At 38.5% G+C, this 25,684-nt stretch overlaps 1 protein-coding gene across 1 annotated transcript in view; it reads right to left on the reverse strand.

Moving 5' to 3' along the window:
* Positions 1-25,684, reverse strand: part of FNDC3B (fibronectin type III domain containing 3B) — a 372,580-nt gene that overhangs the window by 249,467 nt on the left and 97,429 nt on the right. Inside the window, exon 3 of the mRNA XM_049774635.1 lies at positions 22,840-22,915. Coding sequence (XP_049630592.1) covers positions 22,840-22,915 — 76 coding nt within the window. The remainder of the gene's footprint in view (positions 1-22,839; positions 22,916-25,684) is intronic.

Genomic DNA, 25,684 nt, shown 5'->3' on the forward strand with positions numbered 1-25,684 from the left:
TAGAGTGAAGACACCCAATGATGGCCAGAGTTATTTTATTCGAAATAAATGTATTCGCTTATACAACTGATGACAGCAAAACATATGAAACTAATAAAAACTCTTCTCTACCAAGCAGAGGGACTTGGTAATGTGGCTTTGTGAGGACTCTGAAGTTTCACTTAAACAAAGAATATCCTAAAAATTTGTAATGCAGAAAGAAATTATCTCATTACCATCACACAGAAGAATGATCACTCCCACTGTGAAGGCTTCCTACTCAGTTGTACTTAAAGATTAGATTTGGTAAGAAACCGTTTCGCAAAACCATTTCTGGTTATTTTTTCAAGCATAAATGGGCGGGATTGAGGGGTAGTATATCATTACATATATAACTCTGCCACTAAACTGAAATAGATTTGCTGCTCTTCCCTTCCTAGTCCTTCACAAAGTGTAAACCCAGCCTAGAACAGCAATAAAATACCATGAACACTATGGTCATACATGAATATGCATGGTCTATAACTTCATTGAAAATGAAAGAAAGACTGTTCATTTTGTATTTAATGCAGCATCCTCACTGTTTGCTTCCAATTTTAGTTGGTTTTTCCCTGAAAATTTGTTTGTTATGGGCAGAGGTGTGTGCCAAGAGTTTGAGATTGGTAATTTGGGAAACAACAGGTGAAAGGGAATTGCAAGGATGGTGAACACTGGAAAACATGCCGTGCAAATGATTTCCAAAATCTGTTTGCTAAGTCCAAGTCCACCTACAGATGATTTGAGGATATACAGGAAAGTGAATAAGATCCATATGGGGGACAAGATTCCACTTAGTTCTGTTCCATAATCTAGGGTAAACAACGCACCAAACAAATTCAAGTAAATCATAGAAACAAATAATACAGTAATGGATTTCATTGTGTGCGAAAGCCACCCAAAAATCTTGCGACTGGGAAAGCTAAAGAAAGTATAAAAAATCAGGGGTCAGAATGTTGTGGTGTCTTCAAAGAAGAACACTCAGAGATAGCTTTCGGCTATAGATAAAGAACATGAACAAGTTTCCCCAGTCTCTGTTGTCATAAAGTAAATACCATTTCTCTAAGCCAATCTTGCATTTTGAAAGGACACTTAAATATGCCTAGTTGAAAAATCTAGATAGATTTTTCTCTTGGTAAAAAACTGTATCAGATTTGTATATGTTGTAATAAAGCTTCATATGCTAGGAATTTATTGAAAGAAAGAAAGAAAGAAAACCAAATCTGATACTTATACTGATTTAAGTTAACACTTGCATCTTGGACTAGAGACGTTAGTATTCTTTCATGAGAACCCTGGCTTGCTTCTTAAGCCTAATGAAAAAAAAAAGTAAAGTGATTTTACAGGTATAAAAGCCTCAGTGGGAGATATGTTGCTTCATATGCCCCTTAGTGACTTAAATTTTGAACTGAGTCATCTTTGATTCATTCTCATGCAAATAATCTTCAATATCCCATATCTGTGACTTAAATCTATCTTAAAAACTTAATACCTTTCAAATGTATCTTTCAGCTCCAATTGTTGAACCAATGTACGTCTAATGTACCTCTCTGCCCTTGAGTGGCCACACTGCTGGGGTTGCACTCTGTCATCAAGCTGTGGTGACAGAAAATCAGAGGAAGATAGATGCAAGAACCTCTAAAGAACCTTAAAAATGTTTGCAATATTACCTTACTAAGAGATTTAGGAGGCAAAACTCCCTCAGTATAAAACGAAAGGGATTCCACCACTAATTTTTCAAATACTGTATGAAGTACATTAAGATGGTCGGAGGGAAAGTTTGAGGACCTCTGCCAGAGGTTTGAAGGTATGTTTCCATCTCTCCTTTGTGCCCCTCCCCAGGTCCTTGCATGTTTTGTGACCTTGTGTCAGATGAATTAATGGTCCAATAACAACTGGGAAGAAAAAGAAACAACATTAGCCACAGAAGACCTCTATCAGAATTGAAACTGCATCTTTCTAAAATTCTGAGAACTTGACTTTTTTTTTATCCATTTATGGAAGGTAACAAGGGGGGTGGAAATACTTGAACCTTTCCAAATAAACATATTTTAGGGATCAGAAACCATGGACAAAACATAAACCAATAGTAAAACATGGAACAGGATGACAGCATCACTTAAGGGAACACCAAGCAACAATATTGGCTCCCAAGTACTTCTCAAGAATCCCTTCCTACAGTTCTGAGGAAGCTAAGAGAACTTGCTCCGGCAAGATACAAACAATTTTTGTCTCGCCTTGAATGTCTCGCCTGCAGAACCTCTCCCCAAACTCTGCAGCCACATGTGTGGCCCATGCAGGATACTGCCAGGCTGCCCTCGCACCTCTCAGTTGTCTGCGGGAGGCAAAGTGCCACCCCAGAAGTGAACTCCTGCTGATAAGAAATTCTTCCACAGGCCAAGCAAATCACATTTGATTCTTGGAACATTCTTCACTCCTGTTTTTCTTCCTCCTCCTCCCTTTCTACTTAAAAAAAAAAAAGTGATGTATTTTAACTTTTATCTAGAAGGAAACCAGCTAGGCGCTTTCCCCTCTTCCTCAGCTCCTTCTCCCTGGGAAGGGGCGGGGGTGAGGGTGGGTGGGAGGGATTCATGCCCTCAGCTGCTCCTTCCTCAACACACTGAGGCAGCTCTGTTTGGCTGGGCTGTGGGAGGCCACGTCAGCAGGAAACAGAGCTGGCTGCCAGGTCACAATCAAGACTGTCTGGATCGAGTCAGTGTGCAGCGCCTGCGGGACATAGGCCACTCTATGATTTCTCCCAAATGAAGGGAAGCACTCAGCGTGGCAACATCAACAAAAGAAAAAAGCTGGTCTCTGAGGCTGGAACCTGGGGGAGACTCTAAACAATACAAGTTAGAATTTCCACGTTTCTAAAATGCTTCCCCCAAAATATTTCCAGTTAGAGCATTTTTAGCTTCCCTTCTTCTTAGAGAACCTGCTGTCCTGCGTCCAAATTTATCTTTGGAAAAGGTTGTCACAAGCCAAATCAAACTTTACCGGAGCTTTCTGGCTCCCGGGTCTGACAGAGGAAATTCTGTGTAGACAGCTGACCAACCCCAACCTCAACAACCTCGACAAGCACTGAGTCAGGACGGAAAACCTGACCTCAGGAGCTGACATGCCAAAGAAGTCAGGATGGGTCTTTTTGCTTCTTACTCAAAACAGTAAATAAGTAAGGCAGGCCAGATGCCACTGTGACACCTCGCAGGATCACTGATGCCAAGAAGCAAACGCATCACCCTGCGAAAGATACAAATAGCAATGTCACACATACACAGTGAGCTCAGTGAGTTTGGTCCTGCTCAGACCAACCAACTGGACTATAGTTTCTATAGTTCCTATAATTTCTCCTGTGCCTGGAGTCACCTGCATGGAAACTGGCTAAAAATTCAGACTATCCTGGGAAACAAAGAAATGTGTTTTACTCAAAAATAATTCAAGGGGGAGGGGGCTTCTCCATTCTTTGAAAGGTCTTCTGTAGGGGCCAACCCAAAAGACAAATCTTTCTCTTCCACTGCCCCCATCTGCCCAAAAAGTTTGCAAACAAGTGTCCTTCACAAGTAAAGGGATAGTAAATGAACCATCAAGGGAGAGAAAAAAGATAACAGGAAGAGGAAGAAAAAGAAAAGAGGGCAGGGCATGACATGGTGAATAAGGTTAATGAGTACAGCAGCACAGGATGGAGAACAGACAGAATATAACCCAAAACGCACACCATCTCAAGCTCAGAGAGTTCTGGGAGGCAATTAGCTAGTAAGTACTAAGTATCTCAAGGACATGCCATGTACACATAAACCCAAATGCCAGTGAGAACATATGGCTTCCAGCAGAGATCAATAATCAAGGTAGTGAGGGAGGGAGGGAGGGAGGGAGGGAGGGAGGGAGGGAGGGAGGGAGGGAGGGAAGGAAGGAAGGAAGGAAGGAAGGAAGGAAGGAAGGAAGGAAGGAAGGAAGGAAGGAAGGAAGGAAGGAAGGAAGGAAGGAAGGAAGGAAGGAAGGAAGGAAGGAAGGAAGGAGAGAAGGAAGGAGAGAAGGAAGGAGAGAAGGAAGGAAGGAAGGAAGGAAGGAAGGAAGGAAGGAAGGAAGGAAGGAAGGAAGGAAGGAAGGAAGGAAGGAAGGAAGGGAAATGTACAGGGACGAGATCATATGGGGACACAGCAAATAGGGGGAGGAGCCTGAGATCTACACAGTAATCATCAGATATATAGGTTCCTCAGTGATATAAAAGGTACTCCTTTTATATTCTTATTTTCAACTATTTATCTCCAAAAGCACACATAAATTTTATTGCCACTCCATCATACTGTGCCTCAGACATGAACGGAAGATGCTATAGTGGATCTCTGCATATTTTTTTAAGGAAGCAGACAGGAAAATTTGGGGGAAACCCATCAATGCTTAGAGCTTACTTCTGGCTCTATGCTCAGGTATCACGCCTGGTGGTGATCAGGAGATCATCATGTGTGTGATACTAGGGATTAAACTTGGGCCAATCATATGTAAGGCAAGCACCTTAGCCCATGCTATTTTCTGCCACTTCAACAGTACATTCCTATGGGAGAAAGAGAAAAATGTTATATTTGACTACCTAATCTTTTACTTAAAATCAAATCTCTCAAGCTAAATTGGATACCAAAAGCTTTATATAAATACTCAACATTTTCATGGAAGAAAAGTCATGAGGTGGTCAGATAAACTATAATAAATCTTTTTTATTGCACTCAAAAATAAAAATCAGGGGCTGGAGTGATAGTGCAGCAGAAGCGCATTTGCCTTGCACACAGTTGACCCAGGATGGACCTCGGTTTGATCCCCGGCTTTCCAAATAGTCCCCCAAGTCAGGAGCAATTTTTGAGCACATAGCCAGGAGTAATCCCCTGAGCATGACCGATGTGGCCCAAACATTTAAATAAATAAATAAATAAATAAATAAAAATAAAAGTCAACAAGCATGCTTTATATGCTTATTTGGAATAATTTTAGTCATATGCAAGGAAGTACACTTAGAGGTAATGTTTTTTTAACCTTTTTCTGATGTGGTTCCCTCCCTGACTTATTTCCCTCCCATGGTCCGCTTTGTCTAACACTGCATTCTACTCTCCTGCTGTGATCCCATTTATGCAAGTTTCACCAGTGACACACACACATATCCTAGGCTCTGAGGAACTTGGTGTCTAGAAGCAAAGGTATCATGTTACTTGGTTAAACACTGTAAACATAAAATAAAGAAAGAACAGGGACAGCAAGAATATTCAAAGAGTTAGGGCACAAGTCTGGCATGCAAAGTCCTGGGTTCAGTCCACATCCTTCTAGAAAGTGCTGAATAAAGCCCCAGTAGTCCAGTAGCACTGAAAAGGTTCTTAAAAGTAATATGATACGATATTAAAAATAAAGAATAAATAAGAAAGCTAGATATTTCCATAGAAATAGAAGCACTTCAAAATTGTGCCATTATAGAATAATGCTACAGGAGTTAATAAAAGGATAAAGGAACCTTGAAAAAAAAAATCAAGCTTTAACCTACAGTATAGATTTTAGTAAAATAAAACACAAAACAAAGAGTAATAAAACTGTGTAACCATTAAAATGGGAAAATACTATACATACAATTAAGTTCTTATCTAATAGAGATTGGAACACACAAATCTAGTAGTGCAATGGGGCCTGACCTGGCACAGGCCTCAGAAAAATGGGCATCCTCCATTCACCCCTGAACCAGGGAAGCTATCTACGAAACATCCAAGGTTTTTTATAACAACACCTGGAAGCAATCCTCTACGAGGGAAGACCCTACCATGGCTCTGACGTCGACCTGCTCAAAAGAGACTTCCCTTAACACTAAGAAGACTTGACAACAGCAAGGACCTGCTTACAGGACAGGGTTCTCTGCATTGCCCTTTATAGGATATGCAGATTCCAGGATCTTTAATACAGAAACATGATACCAACAACAGAGACTGTGTGAAAAATAAAAGTGTATTGGCACTACAGACAATGACCTGGATTGGACAAACTAGTTTGCCTGGAGCCTAGAGCTGGTCTTATGGCAGGAAACTTCAGGGGTAGGGTCTCCTTGTATTTAGGCCAAGGCTTTTCCTTTCCATGTCCCTCATATTTTGGTGGGCATATGCAAAAAATAATTGCCACTCTAACACCGTTTTTTACTGTGCTCCTTTGACTGCAATCCTTAAGAAAAACAACCCACTTAAACTTTTGAGGTTAACAAACTGATATGCATGTGCATGGAAATGTAAAAAAGTACTTTGCCTTCAATGTTTAAGGAGTTACATAAGTTTTATATCTTTAGATTGCTTTGTGTGCTGCTAAGAAATATTATGTCCTACAATCTGGGCACTTGAGGGACAAAGTAATTGTACATGAGTTCTGTTTTATTTTTCTTAATGTTCTTTGGCTGAAAGTTCAAAGTTAAGATATCAGCAATGGGACTACTGAGAATTCTGTTTATGGGTGATTGTCCTTCCACTGTAACTTTACCTTGTCCTCTTTCTTTGCATCTTTGTTCTCATAATTAAAAATAAAAAATTAATTTAAAAAACTGTGTAACATACTCTCACATACATTGTGTATGCAAGTGTACCTACAATACACCTGAAAAGAGATAAGCACAATGATTCTAGACCGGTGATAAGAAGCTAAAACTAGGGGCTGGAGAGATGCCATGGAGGTAAGGTGTTTGCCTTCAATGCAGAAGGACAGTGGTTCAAATCCCAGCATCCCATATGGTCCCCCGAGCCTGCCAGGATTGATTTCTGAGCATAGAGCCAGAAATGGCCCCTGAGCACTGCCAGGTGTGACCCCTCCTCCCAAAAAAAGAAGCTAAAACTAATAAATACCATCACAACCTTAGTACATAATATCTCCAGGCTCTATTTAAAAAGAAAGATGCCTAAATAAATTAACCATATTTGCATAATAAGTGAGTCCTGTTGTTGTATAAAAACAATTCTAAAAACATCAATTAGGAAAAAGTAACCCACTTCATTTTAAAATAAAACTAGGACTTTGAAAGAAATGAAAACTAGTACAGTTAATGTTGTTTTTGTTTTGTTATTGTTTTAACTTTTTTTGCTTGGGTTTTTGGTTTTTAGCCACATGCACCTGCACTCAGAGTTTACTCCAGGTAGAGCTTAGGGGACCTAGGAGTTGGCAGGTCAGCTTCAAGCAAGACGAGTGCCCTACCCCTCTATGCTGCCTCTCCAATCACAGTGTGTGTTTTGTTGATTCCAAGTAACTTTTTTCATTCTAAAATATTCTGGAAAAAGAAAGTATTTTATAGTTCATGTCAAGTAAGTTTAAATGATGTTGGGTTTCTTTTGTTGCTGAACCACATAAAGTAACAGTTTCTTAAAGTCAACAGCACACTAGGATCAATAAAATGCTGGTAAATAATCCTAAAAAACTACTGAAAGAACATCTATATGGCTGTTTTATGGAGCTAAAAGTAGCAAGGTGATCACATTTAGTTCAGGGCTTTAAGGCCAATGAAGAATGCCACAATCCATAGAGACCTCTCAGAGACAGAACATCTAGGATGAGAAGAAGCATGAGGTGCTTTACTAGGGTTTTTTACTATTCATAAACAATTTAATACCCTCAATATTAAATTACATGAAAAATTTAAACCATAGTGTTTTACTGCATGCAGCAAACTAAATACTTATAACCACTCTACCTTTAAAACTATTCTGGAGCCAGAGATATAGTATAGCGAGTAAGGCACTTGCCTTACATGCAACCAACCTGGGTTTGATCCTCAGCATCCATTATGAAATCCTGAGCACTTCCTGCAATGATTTCTGAGTGTGGAGTCAGAGGTAAACCCTGAGCATTACTGGGTATGATCTTAAAACAAAACAATCTATTTTGGGTACCCATCATAACCAAATCTTTGCTGATGGGGATCAGAACAATGGGTTTTATAGCTCCAGTATTTCAAATATTCAGCCATATGTAGCCATTTTAGGTTGTCCACCAATGATACGAAACAACAGACCTACCCTAAGTCAACAATACATTCAAAATAAGAATCTCAAGTGGTTAAACGCCACACTTTAAAACAAAAAACCCTAAATAATTAAGCTCTTGGAAACTATCCACACTTGAACCTACTTAAGTAAAACCTGTCTTTCCATGAAAATCAGGAACATCTAAATGGCAGGGAATGATAGTGTAATGTTTCTGGCCAGCATCAGAAGCGTTTCTTGACCTTTTCTGGACTTTTGCAACCATTTGACCTTGTTTCCTTCCTACCGAAAAACCCTTCCACCCTACTGGTTCTGATTGGCATCCTAGACACTTGTACCGTGCCTCCCCCCCACCCCAACCCCCATTGAAGCATTTTTCATTTCTGACTCCCTTGGAATATCCTTTAATCCCTCCAGAGGAACTCAAATAAAAGCAAAGAGTACACAGCACTTGAAGGACATCTGATTCAATCCTCTGGTTCTGAGATAAGGAAAGTGAAGCAGAAAACTAAACTGGATGGGAAGGAACTGAAATCTGTAGCAGGGATTTCCTTCTTGCACTGATTAGGATCACAGATTATTTCAAGATTCTTGAAATAAATGGAGGGAAATTTAAAATACAATTGACTAATTATTACTCTACTGAACTGAAGTTTGATGATATTTGATATGAACCTAATTTAAAAAAAGAAAGAAAAAGTTGAGGCCAAGAATACAGTCAAGGATCCACACACAGTTCAGTGTATGAGTGAGTGCCTGGGTTTCAATCCCCTACAGTTAGGGATTTTGTCAAACGTTCTGTGAAACACACAAAACATAGTCTATGGAGGAGGCACAATTAAGGCTATTTGCATCAAAGAAGGGAACATCCTTGAAATAAATTTATACAGAGGCCATATCAGGAAGACTATTTCCCCTTCCTGCTGAAGCATTTCCTGTATCTCCTGCATTCATTAGCCTGTGTTACTTTTCAGCACTTTGGCTTAAATTCTAAAGAATTTCATTTTTTTCTAAGTCTCTTCTGTGGTTAATCACTTGCCTTCTGACTACACTGGGTCCAGCCAAAATACCAGGTAGAATGCACCTGTTGTTCTTGGGTTCCATCTGAGATGGAGCCTGGCATTCTGTTCACCTCTGAGGAATGTTAATTGCTGATACCAGCACGACAGGTGCAATGAGTAGTAGAAAAATGATCAATGAACTCAACTCAGAAACAGCAGTAGAACTCATCTGGAGATCATGGAAAACTCAAGAGCTGTAACTTTAATTACTAATAATCTCTCTGGAATTCAACAATTGACCCTCAAAACGGATTTTTTTTAAAACAGGGCACAAAGTTCTAAATCCCTACAATGGTTCCCTGTCCACAGGACGGGGAAAAGTCCCTGTATAATCCTGTTTTCCACGTTACTATGGAGTCACTCATTCACTAACCCTAACTGCTGTTCATGGCTGGCTTGCTTCTCTCAGTCTGCTGCAAAATTTCCCCTGTTCATATCATTGCTAGCATTGAGTCCTGCCTGTTTTGAATGGGGCTCCTTGTCATATGCTTTAAAATCTTATTTCTTTAGAAAACTTTCAATAATGATGTCAATTTCCATATAGTTTTACCTACTTCTTTTGTTTTGTTTTGTTTTGTTTTGGTTTGGTTTGGTTTTGGGGCCACACCCAGCGGCTCACAGGGGTTAATCCTGGCTCTGTGCTCAGAAATTGCTCCTGGCAGGCTTGGGGGGATCATATGAGATGCCAGGATCTGAACCACCATCGGTCCTGGGTCGCTTGGCCACTTGCAAGACAAACACCCTACCGCTGTGCTATCTCTCTAGCCCTTTCTTCTGTCATTCTAACTCAGCTTGACTCAAGGCAATGATACTTTTTCTCTTTCGACTATTTTTTTTCTTTTTCTTTTTTTTTGTTTTGTTTTTGGGTCATACCTGGCAGCGCTCAGGGGTTCCTCCTGGCTCTATTAATAACATACTAATATAATTATTAATTATGCCAGCATATTAATACTAATATTTTGTTATTAATTATAGATTAATATATTATATACATTTATATACTAGTATATATAGTCCACTTCTTTGCTCAAAAACCTCTCCTGATGTTATGCCTCCCTCTTATTATTTCTTTAAAACAGAAATTATATTTTCTAATAATGGGAGCTTTTAACCTAAGTATGAATGTGGAAATTCCTAAAGCTCCATAATACTATAAAGCTAGTATTAACTCTGGCTCTCCCATGAAAAAAAGAAAAGCAAAAGAAAACAATGGCACTTTACCTCAGAATTTTACATGAATACTTTAAATCTTCACCTCACTACAAACTTCAAAGAAGTAGTGACAAGGGGTAAGGGACAAGGGGTATTCTGACCACACAAGAAGAGTGGGTTTATTCAAAGAGCCCTGGACAAGGAATCACAAATGCAAGTCACTAGTAAAAATTAGTTTTGAGATCAACTTTCTCCATTTCAGATGGGTCCAGAAAAAAATTACTGAAACAAACATCCCAGTTCAAGCAGCTTCTTCACATACTCATAAACAGTGCATACAATGTTCTAAGTCACTAAACACTTCCCTAGATAAAAAATATTAAGTTGATGAGCAAAAAACACTTTACCTTTTATAAAATTGCTTTTTCTACTTTTTCCTATTAATTTTAAGTAGGAGTTATTCAACTAGGACAGCGTATATAAAATGATTCACCAATGTTCTTAAAACTGGATTAAGGGGCCGGAGCGATAGTAAAGCCATATGGCGTTTGCCTTGCGTGCGGCTGACCCAAGTTGGACTTGGTTTCGATCCCTGGTGTCCCATATGGTCCCCCAAGCAAGGAGCAATGTCTGAGTACATAGCCAGGAGTAACCTCTGAGCATCAATGGGTGTGGCTCAAAACAACAACAAAAAAAAACAGAATTAAGCTTTCTTTGAAAAAGTCCACTTTTGTCCTTCACTCTTAGGCATTTTATTGACTGCATGCCTCTTGCTCCATCTCTTCACCATCACCAACAGTCCAGCTGGTCAGCAAGTCATGATTATGCTCAATGATTCTCATTTCTGTGACTGTAGGAGTGGTGAGAACTGGACCATGAAATCTAGCTTATTTAATTGGTCAACTTGAATCATACCCTCCAAGAGGCTAATGATAATGGAAATGGCTGGGAGTGGAAAATAATAAGATATGAACGTGGGCACAACTTCTTCTCTGACATCTCACTTGTGCCCAGGTAGAAGAGTCAGGAAGTAGTGGTTTACACCCACATATATGTGGCCTAAGAAAAAGCTAAAAGGACAAAGCTTCAGAGCTATGGGCCTGTGATATAGGCCCCAGAGTAATGGTGAAGCATCTCATGGACAAACAAGGACAGTGGTAACATCCAGGAGTCTGAACCAGCAAGAGAACGGCATACACCAAGACAGCATGTGCAGGGACCAGCAAAGACCCAGAGAAGAATCAGCATGACATAGCACATCAGAGATTCAAAACTACCTTGCTAAAGCAGTTAACTAAATCCCTTTAACTCAAAAACCCACACACTTCAATTTACCTAGTTTGGAAGGGACAGCCCCACTTCTACATCCTAGCAACACTGCCTTCCCAAAGCTCTCTTAACCTTCCACCTACTCCTCCCACTTTCCTCACAAGCTTTTATCACACAGTCAAAGAGGAAATAGAAAAACTATTTTACTAATGTCATGCAGTGTGGAAAGAAGGCTCATTCACTAGTTAAAGAATATGCAATTTCTGAGTCAATTTCTAAGTCAGAGTACTGTGTGTTTGCAACTACCACTAAATACCATAATTTTTAACTTCATAGCATGTTAACACACTTATTCGTATTAATATACATTTTAATTTATGTTTTAAGCCTCCCAATACAAAAAATAAATTAAAAAATAGCTTTCATTCTATTAAGTAGATTAGAAATATTTTCCAAGGTATGTCTAGCCTAGTTACCACAAAAGAAAAATGTTATCAGAGACCAGAGTAATAGTAGATCTGGTAAGAGACTTGACTTGGGTTTGACCCCCAGTACGCCATATGGTCCCCTAATATTACCAGAAGTGATACCTGAGCACAGAACTATGATTAAGTCTAAAAACTGCTCTGGGAGTTTTGGGAAGTTAAAAAAAAAATGTCATCACAAGAATGACTATAAAAATCTCTCAAGAGTGGGCTAGAGTGAAAGCACAGTAGTAGGGCATTTGCCTTACATGTGGCTGACCCAGGATAAACACTGTTTCAGTTCTTGGCATTGCATATAGCCCTCGAGCCTACCAGGAGCAATTTCTGAGCACAGAGCCAGGAGTAACCTCTGAGCACCATCAGGTGTGGCCCAAAAACAAAAACAAACAAACAAAAATCCTCTTATGATCCTTTCAGATAAGACCAAAGAAATGGCTAGAAGGGTTAAGAAACATGGTTCCTTGGAACACAGATTATTTTACCACATATTCCCATATTTTTCTATAAAACTAAGAGAAAAGGAATAAAGAAAGGCTAGGGGCCAGGAGAAAAGTGGTCTCTGATGCATTGGCAGGGAAGTATATAAGAACAGAACTAAATATCCAACCCAAAGTCAATGATAATAGAATCAAGGGACCTAAACTTTAACAATCTAAACTCAAAGGGGCCTGTTACACTGGCAGGCCAGGGTGGTGGTCAAGGATGCACTCAGGGTTCATTGGTGGAGGGAAGATGACACTGGTGGTGGGAAGGGGCCTGACTCATTATGTATCTGAAATTCAACTATGAAGGGCTCTGAATATCACAATGGTTTCAATAAGATAATAAAATAAAATAAAATGCATGGTTCTGTGGTTTACATGACACAGCCCTGAATTCAACCTCCACTAACATCATATGGTCTTCACAGCTCTACCAGGTCTTTTCTTTGCTGCCTCCAAAACACAACTGGCCTCTTCCAGAATGATTGTTTTGTGAAATAACCTCAAACCTGCATTCTGACATTTAAATTATGGTCCTAAGAGTAAAAATAAACAGATTTAACTATTAACAAAAATGAAAAGAAAAAAAAAAACCTGTGAATTAACAAAAAGAAACTCATCGTTTTACTAAGTTAGCCCTAGATTAACAAATGACTTTTCTTTATTTTGAATGCCTAGTAGGGAGCGACTGAGTCCTGGGATACATACAGAGAAACACAGTGATTCAACCCTATCCCTGAAGAACACTACCCTTTAAAAAAGATATTAACAGTCTTTCATTTCAAGTTGTAAATGAAAAAAATAAAGAATAAAAACTACAGAATGAATAAATCAAGAGCTAAGACTACCAGCTCTGAGATAAAATTGTGGCTGACAAGTAACGTACATGTTCATTCCTCTGAAATATCTGGCACACAAGGATGTGTGGCATTTCAAGAACTCCTAGAAGTGGAACCTTCAGAACTCACACTTCAATCACTACTTAACAAGCGGAACAGCAATGGTCACAGAAGGCTAAACTATATGGCACAATTAATTCATGTGTTTCTTAAACACAAGGACTAAAATGTAACGATACCTAAAAATCCTAACCAGTAACTCTAGTTCACATAAAGCTTTTCTTAAATGTCAGGTGAAACACTGACGGGGGCTTAGTGTCAAACATAATGGAGCCTGGAGACCTAATAATGGTTTCAACTTACTGGACCCTCTCATAGGCTACGAAACTGTTCTAAGTGCTTTCTACACAATGTCACTTAATCCTCAGAGCAAAGCCTTCAAGACTGAATCTGTTTTTCTATATCTGAATGTTCCTTGCAGAGAAGGAAACTGAGGGGTAGAGAAATTAAGCTGTTTTATGATACATTGTCCAGGGGATTTCTAATATGTGAGAGATTTCTATACCAGGCAATCTCCCAAATCAATAATTTTAGGAATAGATCTTCCATACTAAAAACAAGAAACAGTCGAGATTAAAAGAAGTAAAGCGTTTACTTGAAAAGTAAAAGGCAAGGCTAAAGATAAGACGGCAGACTCCAAAGAATAGCTTTATAAACCTGTTTGAGTATGTAGCTCAAGTGCAATGGAAGTTAGTCACTTATTATACAAAAGAAAAAGCAACTGAAGCTTCAATGACAACAAAACTTACTTTAAGCTCACTGAACAGTGGGTCCATTGTTTTATTCCCAATACCATATCTGAACAGTACATACATTCCCATAAAGTTTCATCTGAAATGCTTGAACTGTTGCCATCACCATCAACCTCATGAAAGTAAGCCTATTGTGAATAGGTAAGGAAATAGAGACAGTTACACTCAAACTGATTCCCAGTGGTTGAACAATAAAGCTACTGCCCACTGCCCATAAGTGATCATGGTATTTCTTTAGAACAAAATTAAACTAGCAAAGCTGTGTCCATTACTAAATGAATATTATGATAAAGGCCATTACAATACATATCTCAAGATGACTACATAGTTATGTATAAGCACCATCCCCAAATTTAACAGTAGAAACTGAGACTAAGAGTAATCATGAATGTCCTTGGAACAACATTAGAGTCTTGATTTTTAAAAACAATGCTTGTGGGGCCCGGAGATATAGCACAGCGGTGTTTGCCTTGCAAGCAAGCTGATCCAGGACCAAAGGTGTTTGGTTCGAATCCCGGTGTCCCATATGATCCTCCGTGCCTGCCAGGAGCTATTTCTGAGCAGACAGCCGGGAGTAACCCCTGAGGGTGTGCCCCCCCCCCAAATGCTTGTGGCCCCTAACAAACAGAATCACTTAAAAAACTGTACTTAGAGGAAAAAGCTGGGGAAATTAACAATAGTAGAATTTTTAGAATAGCAATAGTAGAATTAACAAGAGTATGTTTTTTGACTGATGGCTTAAAATTCCATAATTAGAAAAAATGTTGTTATGAAGAATCAGGCTGAATACCTCTAAAGGAGAGGGACTTAGCACCTTGTAAGGAACAGAACCCAGATTCGTTTTGGAGCTCAATCCCAGCAAGACAAGAACTGCACATACTATCACAGATTTACTTTTCTCCCTTTCTGAAAACTGCACTTTCTGTTCATGGTAAATGGATGCTTAAGCAACCCTCTGTGAAAAGCACCTTGCTGATAAACTTTCAATTACTTGTCAGCAAGCTATCTGAAAAGGGGCCTCTCAGGTCAGCAGACAGGCAGGCTGCTTTGAACTCATGGCTATTCATGTCTATGTGTGAAAGAAACCCCAATTAACACACCCAAAATTAAATGCCCTATCATTTTAGTAATCGAGTTAACTCCAAAATGCTAAAAAGTGATTTTCGTCCTTCTTGCATCATTTATTACACACACAGGTAAAAGATTGGTTTGGCCTGATGCTAAAGTGTTATAATTGGAAAATAAGCTGTAAATGGGTGAACTAATTCCAATCTTCCGAGAAGTTCACTCTCATCTTAAAGCTCCACTGGAGCAATGTGAACTCTCCCAAATATAGCTGTGGCTCAATCACAAAGTAGAGAGGTGGATCTAGCTGAAAGCAAAAGACTTACAGTTCTCAATCCTAAAAGACTTATCAAATGTGGGTTCACAGTAACATTTCAGGTTGGCGATCTCACACACACTCCAAGGCAAAATAAATTTTCAAAGCATATTTTGTGTAGGAAAAAAAAATTTCTCAAGATCCTAAATTTTTAAAACTGCGTGAAGAAATGGAATGGTTTAATTGGGGGTTGTCTAGAGTACTCTTGGCCCAACTATAGTGAGAAAGAAATAAATCGAGTGGAGGAGGAAAAGGGCACATGTGAAATAACAGGGAACAAGGGTCAAAGGAACTCTGCTGCATTGGTGATAATAAAGACAGAACTACACATCTAAACCATGGAGTAAACAACAATGAAATCATGAAATGCAAACTTTTACAACCAAACTTAAAAAAAAAGATACCTGTTATGATGGCCGGCTGGGGCAAGGGGTTGGGGAGTTATGGGATGAACGCTGGGGACACTGATGGAAGGAGGTTGACACTAGTGGTTAGGACTGGTGCTAAAAAATTGTTTAAAACATAACTATGGGGGGCCGGGCGGTGGCGCTGGAGGTAAGGTGCCTGCCTTGCCTGCGCTAACCTAGGACGGACCGCGGTTCGATCCCCCGGCGTCCCATATGGTCCCCCAAGCCAGGAGCGACTTCTGAGCGCATAGCCAGGAGTAACCCCTGAGCGTCACCGGGTGTGGCCCAAAAACCAAAAAAAAAAAAAAAAAAAAAAAAAAAAAAAAAACATAACTATGGGGGCCGGGTAGGTGGCGCTGGAGGTAAGGTGTCTGCCTTGCAAGCGCTAGCCAAGGAAGGACCGCGGTTCGATCCCCCGGCGTCCCATATGGTCCCCCCAAGCCAGGGGCGATTTCTGAGCACATAGCCAGGAGTAACCCCTGAGCGTCAAACGGGTGTGGCCCAAAAACCAAAAAAAACAAAAACAAAACAAAAACAAAAACATAACTATGAATAACTTTGTAAATCATAATGTTCTAAATTAAAATATATAACATGTAAAAATCCTAATTTTTGAGAGCTTTCATAATATCCAGAAATCTTACAAAAATTATCTCCACTTCCAATATATTCTCTAAAATATACTATCAAATATCAATTAAAAAGGCCCAAACAAATAATGAAGGGGTTAAGGTACATGCCTTGCATATGGCTAACCTCAGTTCAATCCCTAATACCACATGGTCCCCTGAGCATTTCCAAGTCTGGCCTTGGAGGTCCCCCTGAGTCCTATCAGGTTGTAACTGGAACCACTAGAGCAAAACCACATCAATGGCCTTTGCACTGAGGCACCAGCCTGGCTAATTAAGAATCACAATGAGGGGGCCCAAAACCTGCTGAGTAGTGCTTAAGAGGGTGAATAAATGACAAGTAATGAAAATCTATAAATATTCAGAAGAACTTAAGGGATATTTATATTATAATACTTAGACTTTCTAGCCACCAAAATGCTTTCTACCAGAAAAGTTGTTCAGAAATTTAAGCCAAGGCAAGATCCAGATAACCTTTACAAGACAAACTTCATTTGCAAGTCTTCTTTTTTTTTGTTTGTTTGTAAGCCAGTAAAATATCTATTTTTCACTTATGTGCAGTCTACTTTAAAGAAGCAGACCATATATAATCTGTACTTTTCAAATTAGATTATGTCAGCTTACAAAGCCAAGCTATGACTTAAACAAATCAAGAGATTAGCACTCTAGGTCTCATCATAAAATTCAAATGATGAGTCAGTATTAAATGTGTCACACAAATCCAATAAACTCACTTAGAATACCCAACAAGAAAAGATATAAAATTTTTTTAAATTCAATCACCACGAGATACAGAGTTAAAAAGCTGATGGCTGAGTTTCAGTCATACAATTTTCAACATCCATCCCTTCATCACCAATATTCCAGTTTCCTTTCCGTCAACCAGTCCGTATAGTTTTCATTAATGATCTGTTCCTCACGGTTACTGGGAAGTGTGACAATTACACCGAAATAAAGGTATGTTACTAAATCCTCTAATTCATCATTATGAAAAAATAATACTCAAAGCATTTTTTGATTATTAGAGTCAATATAAAAATATTTAGACATACATTTTCTAAAAAATATTAGTTTCAAGTGTCAGTATTATTTCAAACTTGAAAGTATTTTAGAATATTTAACAACCAGTCAAAAACACTTTAGCAAACATCTTTATGCTCCCAGAAAAATAGTTATAATGTCATCATGACTGTCCACTATAATGCCAGAATCTATCCAGAGTCCAGGCCATAATTATTACCAGGCTAAGTAACTGAGGCTAAGTGGAGAATATAGTGTTTCCTATCAAAACTAAGTTCAGTCTAATTCAAGGGCTCAGGAAAGGTTTGATACTAAGCATATAGTTCTACCTCTGCCTGCTCTTCCAGAAATACAGAGATGGTTAAATAGGCTGCTGTGACCCGAGTACATCTGAAGAAGAGAGACTAAAAGTCTTAAAGGAAGCACGCTATTTATTTTGGCTGGAGGATTTCACAGGGAGCAGAGAAATGATCCAGATAAAACGATGGCATGTGTGGACAGGAAAGAAGGCTGCCCCCATTGCTAGTACCTCAGCCTCGACAAGGAATCAAAGTAAGGGAAATACCCACAGCTGTCCTCATTAACAGCTGAATTTAAGCAAAGACAAGAATTGGTACGAGTGGCAAAGTTTCTTTTGCCCCTGACAATTAGCTCTCTCTCCCTTTTCCTATCTAGTCTAGAAAAGGCAACTCTCCAAGACCCATAGGCATGGTAGCATCTAAGTGAAAATGAACTATGACCTTTGTGGCCCCCTTCAAGAGCTATGATTCATGTTTCGTGGAAAATATTAAGAAATATTCCATTAGAAATGATCCTGCTTTCACAGCATATTGTATGTTTCCTGTGTTTTTCTTCCTTCATTATCACCAAGGACATTCCCATGAAAACAAAATCTTGTTTTTTCCCCAGAGTAACAGTATTCTTTATATTGCTTTGTTGGGTGTTTGACTTTTCAAGCTGCCTTTTCATAGCATCACAATGAGCTTCTGAGTTTTCTGTAGTGATGTCAGAGATGTCCTACAGAGAAAATTATTAGGGTAACATTCAAATTCAAGCATAGGAAACTAATTTCACAGGCATAATTTTAAAGTGTCTGAGAAAGGCTGGCCACCGAAAATGCCTTCCCCCTAATCTCTCTGACCTTCCACCACTCACCAATCCCCCCCACCCCTAAACACACACACACACACACACACACACACACACACACACACACACACTCACACTCACACTTCCTGGCTAGTGTTGAAATAACAAAGTGATTAAACTGACCATTTGAATCATGTCATAAAGAATGGATGAGAGTACAGAAAGTTCTAAGAAGGTCACCACCACTAAATTCTCTCTTCCCACCCCCACTTTCAAAAAAATAAATACTTCCCCATTTGTTAGCTGGTAATAAAAGAACGAAACCAAAACTTCATTCTGGTCATTTTAATATCTAGAAAAATGCAAAATTACTTTCTGAACTTTCATCACAATATGGCACAATTCCCAGTAGGTATATTTTAATTTTGGAAGGGTGGGAGAGATGACATGTATGGGTAACCATTCCTGGTTCTATGCTGGGGTCAGAGATCTCTCCTGATGGTGCTCAGGGTACCATGCTATGTTACAAATAACATGACTGTCTCCTACATGTACAGTATGTGCTCAGTCTATTGTGGAATCTCTTTAGCCCCTCTACTAGGTTTTATAATGTAAGAAAGAGGCTATGGAACTAGCCTACCAGTCAGGGGAACATACCTTACAAGTGCAGGAACATGTTTGACCGAGGGCACTAATGACTGCCATCCACCCATATAACACTGTGTTTAGTTCTGAAGGCACCCAGGAACTGCCTGCTATGGCCCTCATTGGACCTTACAGAATCATAAGGCCCAGTTAACTGAGAATCACCAAAAACCCCTGAGCATTACTTAAGAGGTTTTTTCAAAAACAGACAAGCAGAAATAGACTCTGCCTTCCCCTGTACCAATATTCTCCCACAGTACCCTTTTTTTTTTTCCATTAGAGGAAACTGGAAGCCCAAACTAAAAGTCCAGCTCATCCCAACTCTGGATCCCATCTTAATTTAAGATATAAACAATTAAAGGGTATCTAGATGACTGTCTTCTGCTAGATAATACTGTCCATTCTTAATTCCTGAAATATAGTGCTTTGTCTCCACCATTTACTTTTGCTTTGCAAACTTCCTTTAGCTCTTCCTGGTCATTTGGGCACTCATCCATTCCCTAGGAATTAGGGTTCACTTCACTTTTGTCACAGGCCAAAAGAGAGTCTTACTCTGAGTTTAATGATTTCTTAATATAAGGCCAAAGAACAAAGACAAGTCTATGCTCTGAAGTCAAAACATACCAGAGGTGAAAACTCAAATCGTCCTCTTTCTAGCTATTTAATTTTCTTTAGGAATTGTGGAAAAACCTCTAGAGGGCTCAGCTTCCTCATATATATCTTTTATACTGATTAAATAAGAGAATGCTGGTGTGTACAAATATACTACTGCTATACTCACATTCTATATTGTTCTCATATTCTATATTTTACCTCTATGAAGTGAAGTATTCACAAACAGCCCAGAATTCAAAGCAAGGAGTTTGGGGGTTGTAGTCTGAGTGACTGCCTGTTAATGCACTGGTGACAGGTAACAAATCTGAATTAGGGTTCAAACTGACTTTCCTGGGCCAGAATGATAGCACAGCAGTAGAATGTTTGCCTTGCATGCAGCTGATCCAGGACAGACCCCCGGCATCCCATATGGTCACCAGAGCCAGGAGTCTGCTGGTGTAACCCAAAAACCAAAAGTAAAAAAAGCTGACTTTCCTTTTAGTTTCTGCAATTAACCCTATTGCTCCAGGGCTTCCTAAAAATCTAGAAAAACCAGTGGTTTCAAGTCCTGATCTCTCAGCCTATGCTGTGCCATTTCTATTAGTTGGGCCAGGTGTTGCTTTCTAACTGAACTCAAAACATTAGTTTTATTTTACATTGCTCTTTTAAGATACAGTATAGATTTTAAGGTTCTATTTGTTGGTAAAATGGATTTACTATAAGTAGGTGGTTGACTCTATATGTCACATGATTTGAGAAAAAAAATCTTTGTTCTTTCTCTTTGACCAGATGTTTCTTCCTGTGATTCGACAAAAACTAGGTTTAGTTCTTCAAAATCTGATTTAGAACACCACATAACAATTTCAGGGACACAGTGATGATAAAAACAAGCAAACCATAAAAGTCAATGATATACTGCTTAAAATCATTTAGATAAACTGTAACTAAAATTTGTCAGTTTTAAAATGTTTTAACATCTTTTCTCAAAAAAAAGTTGTTTTTTCATAAAGGTAGGAAACAAGAATAGAAACCACAAAGTTAGATATGTTCTATTATGTAAGGCATAATCAAATTTTAACCATGAAGCTCATTATATCTAACCATGTGTTAATAATATAAGGGGCATCACACCCAGATACTAAAAATACTATCTCTGAACAGAGTACAGTCAAAAATAACTTAGTTTTAAATTCAACATGCCGATTTATGACTAGTACCAAAATCACTATCACTGTCACCAATAACCAACACAATACAGCACTTCTCAACATAGAAAAACATACAGAATAACTACAGCCCTGGATTGATCTTCCATAAGTTATTACCTAAGAAATTTATTTCCAAAGCGAACTATAGCAAAGAGGAACTGGTCTGCTTTTTGGCTGATTTTAGGTGCAAACCAAGGATTGAACTTGGGAACTCTACCACTGAGCCACACCTGGAAATGAGGCACTGGCATGACACCAATTAGAAATTAATTTGACTGACCCAGGAACTGTATTTTGAGAACTATACTTAAGGAGCCTCGTCAACACCTAGAACTTACTTGGGTGACAAGATTGTGAACTCTGAGTGGATGTAGTAACAGATACTTGGATAACTTGAGAAGATAGTTTCTACATATGGAAGGATCATTAATTATCAAAGACAGACAGTGGACTATGGTGGCAACTTTCTAGGCTAGTTCCTAAGGATTGCTATCTACTGATATTCACACCAGTTCTTGAGAGGATTGAACCTATTACTCCCTCTTGCCCTCCAATTGCTCACCGGATAGAGCAAGCTGTCATATGATGGCTGCTTAAATAGAATGCCCCAATACAGAAATCTCTCAGTAAGGAAATAAAGGAAGAAGCACTATGCCAACAGTTTACAAAAACATCTTATATCCTGCCAGTAGCTACATGAGCAGGACTGGAAGCAGGACTGACCCTCAGACTTGCAGACAAGGACAGCTGCACACCTCACTGAGAACATTTCGAGAGACCCAGAACCATAGAACATGTCTGAGCTGCGCCCTAATCCTGCCCCACACAAACTCTAAATTGTGTGACTCAAATAATTCCTGCCCCATACTTAAGTGTTTAACTCAAGTCATCGAATTCTGGATCAATTGACTAGTCATCAAAAAAATTTCATCTTTGGGCCAGAGCAAGCACAGTGGTAGGGCATTTGCCTTGCATGCGGCTGACTTGGTTCCATCCCCGGGGTCCCATATGGTCCCCAAGCCAAGAGCAATTTATGAGCCCATAGCCAGGAGTAACACCTGAACGTCACTGGATATGGCCCAAATCCCTCTCCTGCAAAAAAAATTTCATCTGTTCTTAATAGATGCTCCACACAGACTCTACTTCTAAAAACAATACTATCCATGATGGTCTTCAAATAACAAGATATATGGCTCAATCCTCTCTTTAAAAAACAGCTGGGCCCGGAGAGATAGCACAGTGGCGTTTGCCTTGCAAGCAGCCGATCCAGGACTAAAGGTGGTTGGTTCGAATCCCGGTGTCCCATATGGTCCCCCGGGCCTGCCAGGAGCTATTTCTGAGCAGACAGCCAGGAGTAAGCCCTGAGCACTGCCGGGTGTGGCCCAAAAAGACCAAAAACAAACAAACAAACAAACAAACAAACAAACAAAAAACAGCTGGTATTCTCAATCGGAACTTTATAATAAAACTTTAAGTAAATTTTAAAAGGAATATCCCTGAAGTTTTTTTCCCAAGGCTACCAAATTCCATACTATATGAAGACTGCAAAGTTTCCCAAGCTAAATTAATACAATCTAAAACTATACTGAAGGCATTTAAGTTTGCCCTTTATATTTTAAAAATGTACATCAGCATTAAGAAGTTCCTATTTTTGACAGGGGGGGGGAATACTGAAAATATTCCACATATTTTACTTCTGAAAAAAATCTTATGAAGAGACAAAAATAAACTTTAAAATATTAAAGACTTAAGAAAAGCTTCCTTACCTTGAATGCACTGAAGTGTTCCATCCTCCGCTCTTATTGTAAAAGTCTCACCTGGATTAACTTGAACAAGAATAACCTGCAAAAATAACGCATTAATTTCAATTTAATACTAGGACATCTGGGTTTTTTTTTAACAGTTTTATGATTTAAATTCATGATCTAGACAAGAAGTATATGGCATAAAATTTTGTACAAACACAAAATTTGCCTTAGACATAGTTCAAATTTGAGAAGGGTTAAGTACAGATAGTAGAATTTAGCTAATTGAATCCTATCACAGTGTAACTAAACTTTAAAATTAATTTTGACACATTTTTATTTTATAGAATTCCTTGTATTTCACTAATTTAGAAAAAAAGAAGTTGAAAAGAAAAAACCAGAAACAACTTTTTGTTATTCTTATTTTGCCTTTAGACCATACCTGCAGGGCTAAGGGGTTACTCCTGGTTCTGTGCTCAGCAATCAACCCCGATAAGCTCGGGGTACCATATAGGATGCCAGGGATTGAACCCAGGTGGGCTGCATGCAAAGGAAACGACCTACATGCTGTGATATCACGTCCCAAGAAATAATTTTCATCAAGGAAAATTACATCAAAGATTCAGTCCTAACCCTGTTGACATACCATGTCCAAGTATCTAATACTGATCTGGACTTTATGGTTCTACTGTGTAATAACAGAAAGCAATTTATAAAAATTCTCAAAAAAACTAAAGGTATATGGAAATACTAATGTTAATATTTAAAAACCTACAACTTGCTCCCTTAAAATATTCAAATTTTTATATTATCTAAATGTCAGTGTTCTAGATATGTAGTATTTTAAGTCAATTTTTTTAAAAAAATCACAACAGCAAAGAAGGTTCTATCAAGAGTCTCAAACCTGACTTCTGTACTTTTCATTTACATGGGCAGGGGGTGTGAAACACTTGTTTATACCTAAAAATTAATTAAAGTATACAATGCAAGCAAGGTTAAAACTATTATGACAATGTGTATTTCAAGAAACTGAAAGGATGTCAATATGGTGCTGACTTCTAGTAAGCCTCTTTGCCTTGAACCATAAAGCATTAGAAAGAACATGCTGTAATGCTCTTCCTGCAATGTCTATCAAATCCTACTGCTCTTTTTCTCATAAACTGATTCCTTTTTATTCTTTTCATCTTAAAATGGGACATTTGACTGTCAAAAGTTTCTCACTATGTGTTTTCAAGAGGGGAGTTATACCTTTTACTTCTTTCTAGAATTTACCATTGCAATTATTAAGATATGTTAGTGTCTATCTTTCCTTCCTCATCTTGGCTCTGTAAGAACATGATGTGGCATTCAATAAGTACGCAAAACTTGACCTAACATACAACACATGCTCAGCACTTGTTTTAGTAAATAAGTAAAAGTTAAAAAAAAACAAACTACTGCAAGTAACTATTTTCTTAGACATTAAGCCTTCCTACTATAAAATTTAACATTCATACATATGCTACCAAAGCAAGCATTAAAATGCAATATAAAAGTACACTTTTTTTAACTCTATGTAGCATAATTTATCTGTCTTGTGAAACTATTGAGATCACAGCCATTCATCCTTAAAATCCACAACCTTAATAGCCATGTATTTTGCTGCCTCTAAGAATTTGCCACAGGAGACACTATGGGATATTAAATTATTTTAATCAGGAAATACATAAACTAAAGAAAACAGGATCCTTCAGAGTAAAGCAGTCTAAGCTTCCTCTGGAACTTCTGGTTATCTTGAATTATATTTCAAGGCAATTTATTTTCCTATACAGTTAACTGTGTCAATAGCCTTTCAGTCGTCACTATTCAAAATTTCTCACCAATGTAAACATATTGTGTCACTTTAAGAACTTTAAAATATCTTAGTGATTTCCACATACTTTATTGCAATTGAACTTTAAGTAATTCCTAACATAAACATAGTTTCTATTTAATTTTTACATAAATATAAACCATATAGACTAAAATAGTATAAAACAACACTCCGATAAAAACAAATCCTTAAAGCAATTCACCATCAATGTAATAAAGCAGATACCCATTTGCTTTGTGTTTAAACTTCTAGAGATAAAGCTATACTACATACTTCAGAATTAGGGAAAAGAGGAGACATCAATGGACACCAAGACTAACACCCATGTAATCTTTAACAATTCCATGTTCATACCCTCTTCTACCATACTCAAAAATCTAACACTGTGTCCTGAATGCTAATTCTAAAAGTACAACTCATCAATTTTATGGAAAAGTCCTAAGCAAAGAACAAAACTTTCTGGGCCAATAAAAAAGCCTTGAAATGTTGGAGTATGTGCTTTGTTAAGCAAGTGGTCTGGGTGGACACTGCAGTGAGCCCTAGTCCTATTAGCATTGAGTTAGGTACAGTCCCTGAACACTGCCATAATGTGGAGCACCTCTCACATCCTTCCAAAATGGAGTTTCTGACTTGGGATAGGTACCAATTTTATCATAGTACTTATTAATTATATAGCACAAAAAGTGGTTATAACAGTTCCTTAGTTATCACTAATACAGAACACATTCAGAGTGTGACCTGAAGGCATCTATTCTCCAAAATCCGTTTGCTCACTGGACCAGTTCTTGACAAGCCTCCTCCCACTCCTTGGGGGAGAGACACTATCCAGAAAAGTCTTTTAAGTGTCCTACTTAAATCTCTCTCTCCACCTTCAATTCTACAATCTTCCCAGCAGTCAGGTAGCTATGACAACCAGATTATAATCTACAGTTACCTAAAAAAAAAAAATAAGAGGCAAATCTCCAGTCTCTGTATCAGTTTTTCTTAATGAGAGCAAAGGCCATTATTTGGGCA

Source organism: Suncus etruscus, chromosome 6 (assembly GCF_024139225.1).
Source record: "Suncus etruscus isolate mSunEtr1 chromosome 6, mSunEtr1.pri.cur, whole genome shotgun sequence".
Taxonomy (NCBI): Eukaryota; Metazoa; Chordata; class Mammalia; order Eulipotyphla; family Soricidae; genus Suncus; species Suncus etruscus.